This window comes from Arachis hypogaea, chromosome 1, assembly GCF_003086295.3.
Source record: "Arachis hypogaea cultivar Tifrunner chromosome 1, arahy.Tifrunner.gnm2.J5K5, whole genome shotgun sequence".
Classification (NCBI taxonomy): domain Eukaryota; kingdom Viridiplantae; phylum Streptophyta; class Magnoliopsida; order Fabales; family Fabaceae; genus Arachis; species Arachis hypogaea.
The window spans coordinates 43,052,065-43,071,435 of NC_092036.1; the positions used below are offsets into that span (position 1 = coordinate 43,052,065).

Below are 19,371 nucleotides of genomic sequence, written 5' to 3' on the forward strand. Positions count from 1 at the left end.
TATAAATCTGGATCATTTGAAATGTTTAAATTTTTTCATAGTAAAGTTAAAAAACAAACAAGTAAAATCACATCTCTATAATTTAAATTGATTATTAGGAGAGACATGTATATCGTTATATCTCTGACAACCCTCACTTATGAACACATATTTTTAAGGGACTATAAGATCATTGTTTTTACTGCCGTCGCTACATACTAGTTCCCTTAACATTGTAATAATAAAAGAAAAAACAACAATTTGTATCATAAACTTTATAAATACTGACAAAAGTACTCGTAAAAAAAAATTAACATTATAACCGTAAAAGATAGATTCCGTGGGATAATGCCAAATCCTAAAATTTTGCCTATATAGAGTTGAAATTTCTCGCCAAAAAGGATAATTCCCTTTTCTTTTTTGTAATCCGCTTCCATATAATTTTTTGACTTTTTTTAATACATTCAAAAAAATTAATATATCTAAACCTGTTTTACATCTAATTACTTTAGTTTTTTAATGTGTAAAAAAACCAAAACAATTATTTTAAAATGGAGAGAATATTACAAAATCATAGTATCAAAATAAATTAATTAACATGCAAGTTACACGGTTTACAAAAATATAATCAAATATTTGACAGAAATAATAATTAGAAGAGTGCTAGAAGACCAGCAGATTTTGTTATTTGTACCCATCAATTAATCATCAATAGTATTTTTAATGGTGGGAAAATTCATCTAATAGTGAAGAATTATTCTTTTTTCTTTTGCTGGCCAAGTGCTGGACAAATTTTAATAAAAATGGTGGCCCTCTCGACTTTTTCATAATGACTATTGAGTGAGTAAAAATTAAGCAAATTTAACTTATATTAAAATTCAATGATATATATCAATAAAGCATCTAATTGTAATATAATCCTGAGCATTTTTTTTTTTCTTTGCAGAGAAGCAATTTGAATTTATTTTTTGCTTATAACTCCTGGCGAAGAACAAAACAAGGCATTTGACAAGGTCCAACTTCAAGTCTTATGAATCACTGCTCTTAGAAAGGGAAACGTCTAGAAAGTTAAATAAGGGAAAATTGTTTAATACAGAGAGCCAGATCCACCATTACTAAGGAAACAATCATGCGGGAGAATATCAAAAACAGAAAATGCAGGTGTCCCACAAAATACGTAGTTCCAACTTCCAACCACTCCAAATCCTCACAGCAGTAACTTAGGAGTTAGGAGTATTATTCACATACCAGGCAGGCCTGCAGTGCCTCCATGTACCTGGTAGGCCCCTCAATTTTTCTGATGGATTCCATCCCCCTTAAAATATCCAAGATAATTTATTATTCACGATTTCACAGAAAAAAAAATATTGTTATATGCTTCTTTCAATTACATTGATTCATTCTCCATTTAATTACGAGACCAAAATCATTAAGTCTCACACTCCGTCAAATGATAGAGGCGAGTCTATTATATATGCAAAAAGATGCGGGTACAAAAAAAAATTCTACATGGTAAATGAACCTCGAGCTCTAATGTTGATGCGATTATTTTTCAGTAAAAAGCATGAAGAAAGAGACATTAAAAACAGGAGAAGTTGTCACTGTTAAGCGGACTAACATGAAGCTGGACGCATGTCCCCTCCAAATTTATATGCTCAAAATTCTCGTAGAGTTCGAGTTAATACGAATTAGTCCCCACATGTCAAGTCAATGATATGAAACCGAAAATAATGACTTGTTTTCACTCATCTTTTGGTGTGTTCCACGTATTCCATATAAGCATATATCAATAACAATAGCGATGAAGACGCCAGCACAGCAATAACAACCACCAACGTCTGGCGCTAATTTAGAAAGTTTATGATATGAATGCTAATGCCATACAAAAATTTTTAAAGTAAAGCCAATCAGCAATCAATCAATCAATCAACCAATAACATCTAATCAAAATAAAAGCACCACACACGGTAAGAGTGCACATGCTAAAGAAGCAAACCCACCTAACAACCTTTTTATCCTTCAATTTGATGATGGTCTTCGATTCAATTTTACAATCAGCACCAGACACATCAGACAAACACACGGTCCCTCAAATCCAATCATAGAAGCACCCCTTTTGTTTGATCCAATTCAATAAATTGAGAGGACGTTTGGGCATATGCTAACTTTTAAATATCATATTATTATATTGTTCTCATGAATCTTGATGATAACTGTATATCAGAATTCAAACAGAGAAAGTGGTAATCTAAGATATAGACTAAACATAAACGAACTCAAGATTCTGGCAGTAATTGTCAGAGAGGATCACATGTTTGAAGTATTCACTGTTCAGATGCTAATATATAGAACCAATTGTCTATGCGTCAGGACCTCTGCAAAAATAAAAAACCACTGACAGAGGCTGCAAATTTGCACACTGCAGAAACAAATTGCATATATACATCCTATAGATTGAAGGGAACTTAAGACAAAAAGCTGCAAAACAATGATACTAGGATCTGTTATACCATGAATGGGATGTATCACATGTCTAGATTAATTATTTTGGAATTAAGGAAGAGTAGAGAACGGCAGAAAGTTAAATGGTAGGGGATATATTACAAAAATAGAACTGAAGCAATAGTAGTTGAGGAATGAATGATGAAGAATCTCAGACCATGTATTTACAAAATGTAGCTACTAATGCCTCCAAATTATGAGTGTGATAATCAAGATGCAAATGCACTAAAATATCCAGGATTCAGGGCTTCATTACCCACTGAAAACAAATTAGGAAGAATCCATTCTCAGTCCAGGCAGGCACAAGTTCAATGTACTCCATGTGATCCTAAATCATTAGAAGTTAAGAGGCGTACAACCATCAGACTCCATCATTATCCATCTAATAGAAGTTCAACCAAGCATGTTAAATTTAGTCAAAGTTTTCCACTTAGAACTAATCATTCCATTGCTTTCATTTTAAGTCCCACAGAGGGGGAAGGAGAGAGATCTAATGGTTAAATAGTACAGACAAAACTATGATAAGCAGGGGGCAGGGGGCAGGGAGGATGGCTAACCTTCACAGTTGTCAATGTAAAGCTATAAAGCATGGCAGTGCCAGCTTACCAGCATATTCGCGTGTCCGACATGTGTCCAATAAAAAAATATTTTTTATTTGTTTTTCGAATTGAACACTGCTCGGACACATGGGAGACATAACATGGACATGTTTTTTATTTTCCTTATTTTTTTTTCTATTTTGATAGACCAGCTCAAATATTAAAACACGTAACCCAGTATCCAACATCAAACCAGTATAATCTATTTTTGGAGACTACACTCATTGTCAATGTAGAAGATAAAACTTTAGATGATCAATCTAATTGATTTCCATTTTGTTATGGCTAGTTCTACTAGACATGTGCTTGCACATGCCTTTCTGGTAGAGGCACAAAAATAACATGTATTGACACAAGACTTACGGAAAGAGGCATAGAAATATTAATCTTGATAATTTGAAATTTATAAATGGTAAGTCTTAAATATTATACACAAGAAGATTACCAGTTTTGAAGCTATTTCGTTAAAACTTTTCGTATATGTATGTATCTATCATGTGTGTATGTCATATCAATGTCCTAAAGCTTTAATAATTTGGTATATGTCAGAGTTAGTGTCAATGACTAAATGCTTCATGTGAAGCCTGGCTCATATGCAAATATCTGAAAAGTGAAAATAAAAAGAAGGGGGAAAATAATGCACGTAAAAGAGTTGGTTAACAACCTTCTCCATGAACCTCATCCTTAATTCTCCATGATTAACAAACAAGAAGAATCTTCCTAATCATTAACGTCTGAAATAAGCTTTATACACACAATAGAAAAACCGTAATCATGAAGAATATCAATCACCAATTCAAGAATAAATATGTTAATAATGTTTTATCATTTAACTCTTTCACTTTCCTATGACAAATAAATCCTATTCATAATACATTACCAAAACACTTAATTTAGTAACCCTTGGTTTCTCCTTCCCATTTATTGCTTCCAAATGTACTCAATTTTCTCTCACACAACTCTGCTGGCTCATAATTGGGACAAAGGCCATACAACATTTGAAAATTGAAATAGACATTAAAATGTAGTCCCATTCCCCATCTTTTGTTCCGATTAATTATTTTATTTGGCTATGCCATGTGAATTCTGAAAAGAAAGAAACGCTTCCCCAGGCTGAAACATATGGACAAAATAAAATGGATTGTACAAGTACATAAGATGATCCGAATTGTATGGATGCTCAACCTAGATTATAAGGAAATAAAATAAATTGAGGTGAACAAAGGAGAAGTAAAAAAAAATCAACCACCATGCTATGTGTAGACAAAAAATCAGCTATCAAATCATTCATCTGTATAGAATACATATTAAAATACAAAATACACATTGAAAATGACTTAAACAACACATGTATGTATGCACAAATAATAGTAGCTGATTTTATTTTCCTTTTGTTGAAAACGGGAAAAATAAAAATACGTTCATGAAACAGATAATTAGTAACAACAGCATCCTAAAGAATGGTATATCTAGGTATTTTCAACGAATGACTCATTTACTGCATACATAAAAAAGAAAAAGAGAAGAAAAAGAAGAAAAAACACACGCACACACTATACTAGAAATGTTTGCTCAACCAGAATCACATCATCCAGCCAGCACCATGATTTTCGAAAAAAATTTTGGATTAGGCCTTTCTAGTTGTGTTGCATTGCTCGATAGAAAAAGGTTCTAGACATCTGGAATAAAGGAATAAACAATAAGAAGCCCTTGAGTATCATACTAGAGAAAAAGAATAATTTTTCTTACGAACAATTATAGTTACAACCATTTTGGCAAAGCAATTTTCACTTGTCAGGAAACAAAAAATATCGGCCTTGTTTCTTTCCGATCAGCACCAAGTACCTCCCTCTCTCTCAGTTTGTCTCTTCAACTAGCAATTTCCTAAAGAGAATGGGCATTGACAAGTTATCTAGCACATTGTAGATAAACCACTGCAACCAGATAGAGAGAGCAGAATCTAATAAACAAAAACGAATTCGATTAATCACAGTCACACTATCGCCTAATTACTTCAAAGGATTCTAACCTTGTTCCTCAAGTAAAATCTCCAATTCATGTCATAGAAAAATAAATATCTAAATAATAAAATGGAAAATGCAGCATTGTTAATCGATTTCCCTAACGATAACTGGTTCCATTCAGTCACAGCAGTTTCGAATTTGAACATTTTCTTACCTCAAATCCACGTTTGAATCTCGAGGAATCGCAATGTGAACAAAGCTTCTAGCACGCCGAAACAAGCCCCGAAGAAGACGTCCAGAACATAGTGCCTCCCGAGAGCGATCCTAGAAAGGGCGGTGGCTGAAGCCCAGGCCCAAACCGCGGTTACAACGGCGTTAATGGCGAAGACCTCTTCGCCGCCGAACCAATGGTCGATAATCATGAAGAGGCGTGGATGGTGAAGATCGGCGATAGCATCAACCATGCGGAGTTTGGAGAACGAGAAGATAGAGGCGACGAAGAAGACCCTGGAGGAGTGGCCGCTGGGGAAGGAGAAATGGTCGACGGGAACGACGGCGTTGTAGTCGCCGTGGTGGGAGTAGGTCGGACGGGATCTGCGCACGATGAGTTTGAGGAGAGCGATGAAGATGAGGTCAAGGAGGGAGCAGAGAGCGAGGGGGAGGAAGAGGTGGCGGCGGAGAGGGGAGGAGTAAGGACAGGCAAGGAGGAGTGCGACGGAGACGGGGAAGAAGAAGCGGAAGTCGGCGAGGAGCTCGAGGAAGCGGAGAAGTGGGCGTGGGGCGAAGGGTTTTGTGAGGTTGTGGACGTGGAGAGAGACGGCGGCGTCGAGGCGGAGTAAGAAAGGCTGTGGTGGCGATGTGGCGGCAGTAGATTTTGGTGGTGGCTGGTTAAGATGGCCCATGGCGATGTGGCTGGTTAGTGTGGTCCGATTTGACGTGGGAGGCCCAAACGAAACAATGAATACCCCAAACGACAGCGTTTCTTTTTTTTTTTATTGGGGATAAACAAATATTTTTATTGAGTAAACAAATATCAACAAAAGATGGTCTCCGTTTGACATATGTGCTCAAATGTTAAACACTGATTCACCGTCGATAATACTCCTACGTGGCAGTTAGTTTATATTGCCTATATTTTACCGTTATAAAGAGCCTTGACAAAAAAATTTCTTAAATCATTTGCTCCAAATCGAACTTTAAACCTACAATCTTCCCCAAATCGAAACCTTGATCCTGAGATTTCCCTCCAAGCTAACTGAATGTCAAGGCACAAGTTTAACTCTCCTACATCGAACAGGAATAAATACCCTGTTGCTTCAAGTTTGAAAAGAAGCACGAGCAAAATCTTGACATAAGATGTCTCCATAGAATGGATGTCGCATTGCTAGAGTTTGGCACATTGACGAACCTTAGGTAGCATTTGTTTGCAGAGACTGGAACTGAAATTGAGAGACAGAGTTTTAGTATTGTGTTTGTTGAGCTAGAGACTGGTACTTAAATTTCTGTCTCTATCTTTAAAATTTCAGTATTTTAGTACCCCTAAAAAATAGGGACACTGGAGACAGAAAAATATAAAGACAGAGACAAAAATTTTAATTATAATTTGTACCTAAATTATTCCTATTCTAATTTTATAATTCCAAAATTACCCTTAATGTAAATCAGGTCTTCTTGATCAACCATAGTGACTCCATCTTCTCATTCTCCTTCACCATCTTCTCCATCTTCTTCAAGAACAGCCACCGCGTCACCGCTGGCCTCGTCACCGCTAGGTAAGTGATTTGGCGCTTGCAAGTTCATCTTCGTAGTCCTCATCTTCTCATCTCCTATTTTTCTACTTCACGGGAAAATCAAAGAACGAAGTTGCCGCCTCTCCCCGGTTGCTGTCGACCTCAACCATCAACTCTTCATCTGAACTGCTCTGACCCAGGTTAGTTCTATACAAATGTTGTTTAATTTACTGATTCCTTTCATCTTTTCCGTTGTGCCCTAATCTGTGGATTTGTTCGTGAGCTAGCATTGGAACCTGTTTGCTTGATTTGTCATTATTTTGTTAATGGTGTGAAGTAGTAGCATTAAAGTTGAAGAAATTCTTTGCCTAATGTAGATTTGTTCGTGACCTAACTAACCCATTTATTTCAACTTTATAATTAATGAGTTCATGATGTCTACTTCCTTTTAAGTGCCACTAATTGGATCATTACTCAATTCATTAGCCCACTACATCTATTTGTTGATTTCATTCTCAATTATATTTTTTTTTCCAATTTTTTCATGTCTGCGACTGCTATTGTTCCATGCCTCCACAGAGCTCTCAGGACTATAATTACCAAATCTTCTTTTTTGCCTTTTGGAAGAATTTAATTTGCTTAAAAGTACCTGAAAAAGTCACTTTCAATATATTAAATGAGAGGAAAATCAATATTATTATTTTTATAGTGTTTCTATAGTATGTCCTGTTTAGATTTCCACTTGAAACTAAATTAAAATTGAGAAGTAAATAAAGTTACATGTCTTTTGATTTCAGTTTTTTATTCTTGTTTTTGATGAGTGGTCAGAACAATACAGATGGCTAAAGGTTTGTTTGTTTCCGAATTGATCAAGGATATACTTTTATAACTAGTAAATGGCATCTGAGATTATAATTATGGAAGAGAAATCTTATTCCACCATGTTTTCGATCTTGTCTTCGCTTATAGGCAGATCTATCAAAGGTGGATAGGAAAAGGACACCTTGGCTGGTTGTGTTGTTTCATGTACTATGGCATAATAGTAACAAGGCTGATCAATGGTTAACTCAACTCATGCTTATTGGAGTTGGCATAGGAATGATGATGACGAGTCAGTAAAAGCTGATGATTTTTGGATAACCTCTTTGGTTAGCTGGAAATGTGTTGATGACAAAAGCCATGAACTCCAGAGTATGCTTATGACACCGTAAAAGCCTCAGATCTGCCGGTGCCATCCCTTAACTTGGTGGATTAGCAAGAGTATATATGACACTACTAGTAGCTTGAAAGGACTATATAGAATATAGATTGATGATACTGAAGCATTTAGCATATTGAAACTGGTTCTGATTGTATAGTTATATATTTGAATGCTCAAAAGACAGAGAAATATAATTAAGTCATCAACTTTTAGTGTAATGATGATGTTCTCTTGGATGGTGTTACTTGTATTGTGAGAACTTATTATCTTGATCTGTATACATAAGAAGTTTAAGAACTGCTTATATAACCGATGCAAACGTGAGTCTTTGTATTTATTTGTGTCTAAAGCATGGCATGATTGGTTTATCATTGTATAGCAAATGGAGAATAATTTTATCCTTATATATTATAATCTAGTAGAATTTCCATGTTGCTTGCAGCTAAAAAATACAGGTAAAATGTTTGTGTAACTCTGTTAGTAATTTGAGTCACAAAAAGTAGAAGTCACATAAAAATGAATAGTTCTATCACTACTTGAGATACAAGAGCTAAAAACTCATAGGTTTAATGATTCTTAATTCATTGAACATAGTTTCTATTTGGGTTAAACAGTTTCTTATTCTGTCAAATGAAGAAAGGGCCTCATCAACTAGGGAAGAGTTTTGCTCAATCTCTCATCTTTACAACGCCTTTGATCTCCAACCATGGCCTCAAAAGTGTCCAAGAGTCTATCCAAATTCTCATGATTCTCCTCCCCAAATGCCTTCAATGCATGCACAATGCTCTCAATGGTGGACAAATAACCAGCTTTAGGTTGGTGCCTTACATCACTATACAAGCTCATCTCATTCACTTCTAGCTTCAAATGAGATAGAGAACTAATTTTACCATATTTGCCAATATTAAAAGTAAAAGCAGGCCTTCCAGCACAATTAGTATCAAAACTTGGAATATTGGAACTTTTCTCAACTTCACCATTCACAAATGCACCATCACTTTGCGGCCCAAATTTTCTAGCACTATCAACCAAGTTAAAATCTTTCTCAGCAAACAACTTCTGGGTTTCTGCATAAACACCACAATTTGGATCAGAATCCGAATGAACCAAAATTTCCCCAACTTCACCATTCATCATTGCACAATCATCATCATCATCATCACAAACACCATTTTTCAAACCACACTTTCCACCACTAGAATCAACCAAGTTACAATCTTTCTTCACAAAATTAACAAGCAAATAAGGTTAATTGACAAAAGATACCAGGTTTGTTGAGAGAGAAAGAACGGAGACCAGAGACACAGCTCCGAGACGGTGGTGACACAAACCACGGGCGCGCAAACGGCAACAAAGTCATAAATCTTGGGGAGAAACTGGTGCCACGAAGTGAACCGATGGAGAATAGGAGACGCGCCGTCGTCGTTCAGATCCTTGGAGGTGCTACCAGCAGTGGGTAAGACTAACGATTCCTTCACAGGAAAGGAGAGGATAAAGGAGGCTAGGGTTGTTAATTAAAATTAAGGGCATTTTTATAATTTTAAATTTTTAGTCTATTTTTATTCCAAACCAAACAGGATACTGAGAAATAAATCAGTTTTGTACATTTTTACACCAAACATAATACTGATACTTATTTTTGTTTCTGTCTCTTAGTCTCTGTCTTCTTGTCTCTGTCTCTTGGTCTCTGTCTCGCAAACAAACGCTACCTTAGAGATGGTTCATCTGTTATCTTCCTTGAAAAGTAAAAATTAACATTATTATTTTTTCGTATATACAAGCAAGAATAAATTACTATTTCTACCCATGAAAATTAAAAACACTAATATATCTATTAAAAAAAAACGGAAATTACTATTTGTACCTATAAAATATGACTTTTGCAAGCAAAATTATCTAAACCCCAAAAAGTTAAATAAAATTCCTAAACTACCATTCTCTCCACTACTACTATCATAGTTTCTCTGCCCCCCCTCTCTCTCTCTCTCTCAATGTTCTCAGCTACTCCAATCCCAAATTCTGCCACTACTTTTTTTTCCAACTACCACCATCATTGCTGCCATTATCATCATCACCACTGTCATCACCACCCTTCCTCCTCCCTCCACCTCTTCGACTCTGATCTCAACCACAGGCTCCGCTTCCCCCTCATTTTCCACTTCTTCCGAAACTCCAACCCTGACGCCTCCTCTCCCACCAGCTTTGAAAGGAGTTAGGAGAGCTTAAGAAAATCATTAATCAGCAAAGACTAAGTCACTGCAAACGTCAAGCAATTGGTGCAATAAGAAGACCCATCACCCTTCTTATCCACCTCATCACCATTCACATTCGCATTCGCATTCCCATTACCACTTACCGAGATCTGTGAGAAAATACCCAAGAAAGTCTTCAAGGGAACCTTCATTGACAACCCTCTCTTCTTCTTCATATCGCTTATTCTTGTGCCCAGACACTTTGCTTCACCTGGACAATCAAACAAACATCTTTCGTGCCCTTATTCTTGTGCCCAGACAGGAAGCAGTGCTCAAGATCCTTTGCAACTTTCTGAATACCCACTTCCAAAGGGGACAGCAATTCCTTCACAACGTAAATGGAATTGAAGAAGGACTCAACTAGGTCGTTTCCAAATACCATTTTTCGATCAACCCTTGAAAAAGTCGCAGCCTTTGAGTGTGTGTGCATATCTGAATCTAGTTCTCTAAAACCGATCCGAATTGTCGAATGATAGAAGAAAAGATACGTAATGCAGAAGCCTCTTCACGCACTCTATGGATTCTATTAGGATCTTGAATTTTGAGGCCAAACAGTTAAGTTTGACGGTGATGGAAGATGGCGAGGATGATGAAGTTAACAGTAGTTACGGTTTACCCATCCTAACAGATCGTTCATACTGCTCGCAGCGTCCTTAGATCTAGACTTTCCGTTAAGGATTGAATAAACCCTTCTCTCTATGGATGAAGTCTCAAATGGTAAAACTGGACTTTGAGAAGTGGAATTTTTCAAATCACATAAGTCTTGTTATCATAAAGTATCAGATTCCAAAAGACTCACGGACACTAAACCAAAATAAAGGTTACTGTTGTAAAGAAACTGCATATGGTATGTTTTGATAGAAACAACATAAATAAATAAAGGATTCAATTGTTTCTTTTGAATATGCTAAAAAAAACATACTATAAGGGAGATTGTGTTAAATATCACGTTTAGTGTATAAAGATAGACACGTCTCTAATTTGTTTTGATTGAGAAGTTCATTTTCAATGCCAAGACATATTTAGTAGTAGATTTTGACACTTCTATTCACATAAGTTGTCTATAAAAAAATCTATAGAGTTGTATAATGTCAAATGATATTGTTCATCTTTTTCGGTGATGACAATTTAGTGGGAGTTGAGATAGTAAGCTTTGTATTATTATTAAAGAATTGTTATTTGAATTTTGAAGAAAATATAGTATATATTTATATACTTTGGTTTCTATTTCTATTTTAACAAATTCAGTTATTTTTGTTTAATAATTGAGGTTCATCTCGTTAATTACCTAAAAGTAGTAAGTCTTTGGTATTTAAAACCAAAGGGACTAAATAGATAATATAGAGATATAAAGTATGCTTTGTTGTAAAGTGTTCCACTCAAAAGTGAATCATTAAATACAAAAAAAAATTTCTTTTAGTTTTACGAAAAGTTTCATTTAGAATTATAATGACATTGGTGGTATATTAGATCTTGAGCAACAGTAGATAGATATATGAAATTGTTTCTCAATAACAACGTTGATGAGACAATCTATATGATATATTAGAGAAATATATCAAAAGATGCCATAATTATATGAACGGCTATGATGAGCAGATATTTTATATGTTTTTTGGGGGTAATTTCATGTAGATTTTAGCATGTTTTAATTATTTTTTTTTAGAATTTTATTAGTTTTCAAGAAAAAATCATATTTCTAGACTTTACTATGAGTTTGTATGTTTTTCTGTGATTTCAGGTATTTTCTGGCTGAAATTGAGGGAGCTGAGCAAAATCTGATTTAGGCTGAAAAAGGACTGCTGATGCTGTTGGATTCTGACCTCCCTGCACTCGGAATATATTTTTTGGAGGTATAGGAGTCCAATTGGCGCGCTCTCAATTGGGTTGGAAAGTAGACATCCAGGGCTTTCCAGAAATATATAATAGTCCATACTTTGTGCGAAGATAGATGACGTAAACTGGCGTTCAACGCCAGTTCCATGTTGCAATCTGGCGTTCAGCGCCAGAAACACGTCACGAACCAGAGTTGAACGCCAAAAACACGTTACAACTTGGCGTTCAACTCCAGAAACAGTCCAAGCACGTGAGAAGCTTAAGTCTCAGCCCCATCACACACCAAGTGGGCCCCAGAAATGGATTTCTGCACTATCCATCTTAGTTTACTCATTTTCTGTAAACCTAGGTTACTAGTTTAGTATTTAAACAACTTTTAGAGACTTATTTTGTATCTCATGGCATTTTTTAGATCTGAATTTTATACTCTTTGATGGCATGAGTTTCTAAACTCCATTGTTGGGGGTGAGGAGCTCTGCAACGTCTCGATGAATTAATGCAATTATCTCTGTTTTCCATTCAAACACGCTTGTTCTTATCTAAGATGTTCATTCGCTCTTCACCATGAAGAAGGTGATGATCCGTGACACTCATCACCTTCCTCAATCCATGAACATGTGCCTGACAACCACCTCCGTTCTACATTAGATTGAATGAGTATCTCTTAGATTCCTTAATCAGAATCTTTATGGTATAAGCTAGAATTGATGGCGGCGTTCATGAGAATCCGGAAAGTCTAAACCTTGTCTGTGGTATTCTGAGTAGGATTCAAGGATTGAATGGCTGTGACGAGCTTCAAACCCACGATTGTTGGGCGTAGTGACAGACGCAAAAGAATCAATGGATTCTATTCCTACATGATCGAGAACCAACAGATGATTAACCGTGCTGTGACAGAGCATTTGGACCATTTTCACTGAGAGGATGGGAAGTAGCCATTGACAACAGTGACACCCTACATACAGCTTGCCATGGAAGGAACCTTGTGTGTGTGAAGAGGAGTACAAGAGAAGAGCTGAAATAAAGAGACAAAGCATCTCCAAAACTCCAACATGTTCTCCATTATTGCACAATAAGTATTTATTTTATGCCCTTTGACTTTTTACAATTAAAACGAAAGAACCCTATTGGCATCCTGACTAAGATCAACAAGATAACCATAGCTTGCTTCAAGCCAACAATTTCCGTGGGATTCGACCCTTACTCACGTAAGGTATTACTTGGACGACCCAGTGCACTTGCTGGTTAGTTGTGCGGATTGCAAAAGTGTGATTGCAATTTCGTGCACCAAGTTTTTGGCGCCGTTGCTGGGGATTGTTTGAGTTTGAACAACTAAAGATTTATTTTGTTGCTTAGATTAGGAATAGAGTATTGTTGCTATAGAGTCATTAAATCTGAGTCCTTTATTTTCTTTTCAAAAATTTTCAAAATTATTATTTTTCTTTATCAATTTTCAATTTTTTTCATGAGTTTAGTGTTTTGTTCTAAGTTTGGTGTCAATTGCATATTTTATATTTTCCTTTTAATTTTTCGAATTTGTGTTCTTCATTCTTCCTTGATCTTCAAGTTTTTCTTGTTTATTTTTCTTGTTTGATCTTTAGTTTTTCTTGTTTTGTGTCTTTTCTTGTTTTTCTTGTGCTTTTCCAAAGCATTAGTCTTCCAAAAAAGAAAATATACCTCTTCAAAACAAGTGTTACATTTACAGCTCAATTGGCTAGAGCATTGGTTTATGTTCTTGGTAATTGGGTATCTTCTTTTTAAAATCTTTTTCAAAAATAATTTTTCTTTGATTGAATCTTGTGCCAAACTTTAAGTTTGGTGTGTTTATTGTTAATCTTTTAATAATTTTCGAAAATTTTATTGAAGTTTTCTAAAAAATTTAAGTTTGGTGTTTTTTCTTTTGTTCTTGTTGTTCTTGTGAATCTTCAAAGTGTTCTTGAGTCTTCTTTGTGTTTTGATCTTAAAATTTTAAATTTGGTGTTCCTTGGTGTTTTCCCTCTAAAATTTTCGAAAACAAGGAGCATTAGATCTAAAAATTTTAAGTCTTGTACCTTTTGTGTGTTTTTCTCTTTCATCATAAAATTTAAAATTCAAAAGAAAATTTTATCTTTTCTAACTATTTTTAAGCTATTTTTTCGAAATTTTTTATATAAAAATTCAGATTTCAATTTCAAAATTTTTCAATTCTTATCCTTTTAAGATTTAAATATATATATATATATTTTTTTTCTTTTTCGAAAATATCCTAACCACTTTCTCTCTCCTCACTTTTTCGAAAATCTTCATAAAATATTTTCTAATTTTTATTATTTTTAATTTTTAATTTTCTTTTTTTTATTTATTTTATTTTATTTTTATTTCGGTTTTATTTTATTTTATTTTATTCTTTCGAAAATCAATTTTTTATAATAAATTAAATAAAATAAATCCAAGTCATCTCCCTTTCTCCATCATGGACCTAAGTGAAAATGAACAGTCCAGAAGGACTCTGGGGTCATATGCTAACCCCATTACTGCTTCATATGGGAGTAGTATATGTATACCCTCCATTAGAGTTAGTAATTTTGAGTTGAATCCTCAGCTCATTATCATGGTGCAGCAAAGTTGTCAGTATTCCGGTCTTTCACAGGAAGAACCTACAGAGTTTCTGGCACAGTTTTTACAAATCGCTGACACAGTACATGATAAGGAAGTAGATCAGGATGTCTACAGATTGTTACTGTTTCCATTTGCTGTAAAAGACCAAGCTAAGAGGTGGTTAAATAACCAACCTAAGGACAACATAAAGACATGGAAACAGTTGTAAGAAAAATTCTTGAATCACTATTTTTCTCCAAAACGGATGACACAGCTAAGGCTGAGCATCCAAGGCTTCAAACAAGGAGATAATGAATCTCTTTCTGATGCTTGGGAGAGATACAGAGAGATGCTAAGAAAATGCCCATCTGAAATGTTTTCAAAGTGGGTGCAGTTAGACATCTTCTACTATGGGCTTACAGAAAGAGCTCAGATTTCTCTAGAACACTCAGCTGGTGGATCTATACACATGAGAAAGACAATAGAAGAAGCTCAAGAGCTCATTGATACAGTTGCCAGAAATCAGCATCTGTACCTAAGCAGTGAATCTTCCATGAAAGAAGAGGCTAAAATAGTAACTGCTGAACTCAGTCCTGCAGATCAAGCTACTGAATTCAATCATTAATTAGACTTTCTAACAAAATAGTTAGCCGAATTCAAGGAGATATTACAAGAAACAAGAATGGCTAATATGAATATGGAAGTACAGTTGAAGCAAACAGAACAACAACTATCAAAATAAATAACAGAATAGTGCCAAGCAGTTCAATTAAGAAGTGGGAAACATTAAATACCTCACTTCAAGATAGCAGGAAGCCAAGAAATGAGCAAACCACCCAAAATCCATCTGAGGATAGTAAGAGCCCAGAAAGGAATAATTCTGGCGCTCAAACACCAGAAAATGGGTGGGAAGCTGGCATTGAACGCCCAACCCATGCTCAGTCCTGGCGTTCAATGCCAGAAACAAGCAAGGAGTTGGCGTTGAATGCCCAAAGGAAGCACAGTTCTGGCGTTCAAACCCCAGAATCAGATAAGGAGTTAGCGTCTAACACCACTCCAGCTTCCACCCCTGGCATTCAAATGCCAGTGGGGGATCAGACACATACAAGTGCTGATAATAACCCTTCTAAAAAGGCATCCCAACCCACATCTGTAGGTAATAAACCTGCAGCAACTAAGGTTGAGGAATACAAAGCCAAAATGCCTTATCCTCAGAAACTCCGCCAAGCGAAACAGGATAAGCAATTTGCCCGCTTTGCAGACTATCTCAGGACTCTTGAAATAAAGATTCCGTTTGCAGAGGCACTTGAGAAAATACCTTCTTATGCTAAGTTCATGAAAGATATCTTAAGTCATAAGAAGGATTGGAGGGAAACTGAAAAAGTTTACCTCACTGAAGAATGTAGTACAGTCATTCTGAAAAGCTTACCTGAGAAGCTTAAAGATCCTGGAAGCTTTATGATACCATGCACATTAGAGGGTACTTGTACCAAGCAAGCTCTATGTGATCTTGGAGCAAGTATCAACCTAATACCTGCATCTACTATCAAAAAGCTTGGGTTGACTGAAGAAGTCAAACCGACCCGGATATATCTCCAACTTGCTGATGGCTCCATTAAATACCCATCAGGCGTGATTGAAGACATGATTGTCAAGGTTGGGCCATTCGCCTTTCCTACTGACTTTGTGGTGTTGGAAATGGAGGAGCACAAGAGTGCAACTCTCATTCTAGGAAGACCTTTCCTAGCAACCGGCCGAACCCTTATTGACGTCCAAAAAGGGGAAGTAACCCTGAGAGTCAATGAGGATGAGTTTAAGTTGAATGTTGACAAAGCTATGCAACATCCAGACACCCCAAATGACTGCATGAGCATTGATATTATTGACTCTCTGGTAAAAGAGGTCAATATGACTGAGAGTCTCGAATCAGAGCTAGAGGAAATTTTTAAAGATGTTCAGCATGATCTGGAGGAATCAGAGAGAATAATATAACCTCTGAAAATACCTCAGGAAGAGGAGAAACCTCCTAAACCCGAGCTCAAACCATTACCACCATCCCTGAAATATGTAATTTTGGGAGAAGGTGATACCTTCCCTGTGATCATAAGCTCTACCTTAGAGCCACAAGAAGAGGAAGCACTAAATCAAGTGCTAAGGACGCATAAGACAGCTCTTGGGTGGTCCATCAGTGATCTTAAGGGCATTAGCCCAGCCAGATGCATGCACAAGATCCTATTAGAGGGTGATGCCAAGCAGTGGTTCAACCACAAAGGCGGCTGAATCCAGCCATGAAGGAGGTGGTGCAAAAGGAGGTCACTAAATTACTAGAGGCTGGGATTATTTATCCTATTTCTGATAGCCCCTGGGTAAGCCCTGTCCAAGTCGTCCCTAAAAAAGGTGGCATGAAAGTGGTCCATAATGAAAAAAATGAACTGGTTCCCACAAGGACAGTTGCAGGGTGGCGTATGTGTATTGATTATAGAAGGCTCAATACAGCTACCAGAAAGGATCATTTTCCTTTACCATTCATAGACCAAATGCTAGAAAGACTAGCAGGTCATGAATACTATTGCTTCCTGGTTGGATATTCAGGTTATAATCAAATTGCAGTAGATCCCCAGGATCAAGAGAAAACAGCATTCACATGTCCATCTAGAGTATTTGCATACAGAAGGATGCCATTTAGTCTGTGCAATGCACCTGCAACCTTTCAAAGGTGCATGCTCTCAATTTTCTCTGATATGGTGAAAATTTTTTTGGAAGTCTTCATGGATGACTTTTCAGTATTTGGAGACTCATTCAGCTCCTGTCTTGACCATCTAGCACTTGTTCTAAAGAGGTGCCAATAGACTAACTTGGTTTTAAAATGGGAGAAATGTCACTTTATGGTGACTGAAAGAATTGTCCTTGGGCACAAAATTTCGAACAAGGGAATAGAGGTGGATGAAGCTAAGGTAGAGGTAATTGAAAAATTACCACCACCTGCCAATGTTAAGGCAATCAGAAGCTTTCTGGGGCATGCAGGATTTTATAGGAGGTTTATAAAGGATTTCTCAAAAATTGCCAAACCTCTAAGTAATCTGCTAGCTGCTGACACGCCATTTATCTTTGATAAGGAGTGTCTGCAGGCATTTGAGACTCTGAAAGCTAAATTGGTCACAGCACCAATCATCTCTGCACCAAACTGGACATTACCATTTGAACTGATGTGTGATGCCAGTGACCAAGCCATTGGTGCAGTGTTGTGACAGAGGCATGACAAGCTTCTGCACGTCATTTACTATGCCAGTCGTGTTTTAAATGACGCACAGAAGAACTACACAACCACAGAAAAAGAGCTACTTGCAGTGGTTTATGCCATTGACAAGTTCAGATCCTATTTAGTAGGATCAAAAGTGATTGTGTACACTGACCATGCTGCTCTTAAATATCTACTCGCAAAGTAGGATTCAAAACCCAGACTCATAAGATGGGTGTTGCTTCTGCAAGAGTTTGATATAGAAATAAGAGACAGAAAAGGGACAGAGAATCAAGTAGCAGATCACTTGTCCCGAATAGAACCAGTAGAAGGGGCGTCCCTCCCTCTTACTGAGTTCTCTGAAAACTTTCTGGATGAGCAACTCTTTGCCATCCAGGAAGTGCCATAGTTTGCAGATATTACAAACTACAAGGCAGTGAGATTCATACCCAAAGAGTACAGTAGGCAGCAATCAAAAAAGTTGATCACGGATGCAAAGTACTATCTTTGGGATGAACCATATCTCTTCAAGAGATGTGCAGACGGAGTAATCTGTAGATGTGTGCCTAAAGAAGAAGCACAAAAGATCCTCTGGCATTGCCATGGATCACAGTATGGAGGACATTTTGGAAGTGAGCGAACAGCCACAAGAGTCCTCCAATGTGGCTTCTACTGGCCTACTCTCTATAAAGACTCTTGAGTGTTTGTACTTAACTGTGACAGTTGCCAAAGATCTGGCAATCTACCTCACAGTTATGCTATGCCTCAACAAGGGATCTTGAAAATTGAGTTGTTTGATGTATGGGGTATTGACTTTATGGGGTCTTTCCCACAATCATACTCAAACACTTACATTCTGGTGGCAGTGGATTATGTATCCAAATGGGTGGAAGCTATTGCAATACCCACTAATGACACTAAGACAGTGCTAAAATTCATCCAGAAACACATCTTCAGTAGATTTGGTACCCCTAGAGTATTAATCAGTGATGGGGGCACTCATTTCTGCAATAAATAGCTTTACTCTGCTTTGGTTCGTTATGGAGTTAGCCACAGGGTAGCCACTCCATATCATCCACAGACAAATGGGCAAGTTGAAGTTTCTAACAGAGAACTTAAAAGAATCCTGGAACGGACTGTGATTAACTGTAGATGGGATTGGACAAGAAGCTTGGATGATGCTCTGTGGGCATACAGAACAGCATTCAAGACCCCTATAGGGACCTCTCCATACCAGCTTGTGTATGGAAAGGCATGTCACTTGCTAGTGGAATTGGAACATAAGGCCAACTGGGCTACCAGATTCCTAAACCTTGATGCCAAGTTAGCTGAAGAAAAATGATTGCTTTAGTTAAATGAGCTAGAGGAATTTAGACTCAATGCTTTCGAGAACGCAAAAATTTACAAAGAGAAAGCAAAAAGATGGCATGATAAGAAACTGTCATCCAGAGTCTTTGAGCCAGGGCAGAAAGTTCTGCTATTTAATTCTAGGC

The 19,371-nt window shown here is 36.7% G+C and overlaps 1 protein-coding gene and 1 long non-coding RNA gene across 8 annotated transcripts; one reads left to right on the forward strand and one right to left on the reverse strand.

Moving 5' to 3' along the window:
• Window positions 1-871: 871 nt before the first annotated feature.
• On the reverse strand, window positions 872-7,384 carry LOC112803065 (probable lipid phosphate phosphatase beta). Of its 7 annotated transcripts, none has more exons than XM_025846537.2 (3): window positions 6,694-7,384; window positions 5,259-6,483; window positions 872-1,294 (listed from the first exon to the last, which is right to left on the reverse strand). In XM_025846537.2, the coding sequence occupies exon 2, from the start codon at window positions 5,944-5,946 to the stop codon at window positions 5,260-5,262; it is 687 nt and encodes a 228-aa protein (XP_025702322.1). In that variant the 5' UTR covers window positions 5,947-6,483; window positions 6,694-7,384; the 3' UTR covers window positions 872-1,294; window position 5,259. The 7 variants fall into 7 exon arrangements, with proteins under 7 accessions (XP_025702322.1, XP_025702347.1, XP_025702338.1 ...); XM_025846562.2 differs by lacking the exon at window positions 872-1,294 and adding an exon at window positions 2,137-2,354; XM_025846553.2 differs by lacking the exon at window positions 872-1,294 and adding an exon at window positions 2,137-2,809.
• On the forward strand, window positions 6,828-8,294 carry LOC112803104 (uncharacterized). Its single transcript, XR_003202646.3, has 2 exons — window positions 6,828-6,974; window positions 7,744-8,294. It is a non-coding gene; the product is annotated as an uncharacterized lncRNA (long non-coding RNA).
• Window positions 8,295-19,371: the final 11,077 nt, after the last annotated feature.

Coding starts and splice junctions, on each gene's coding strand:
- LOC112803065 (XM_025846537.2), bottom strand. CDS start 5,946: ATGGGCCATCTTAACCAGCCACCACCAAAATCTACTGCCGCCACATCG.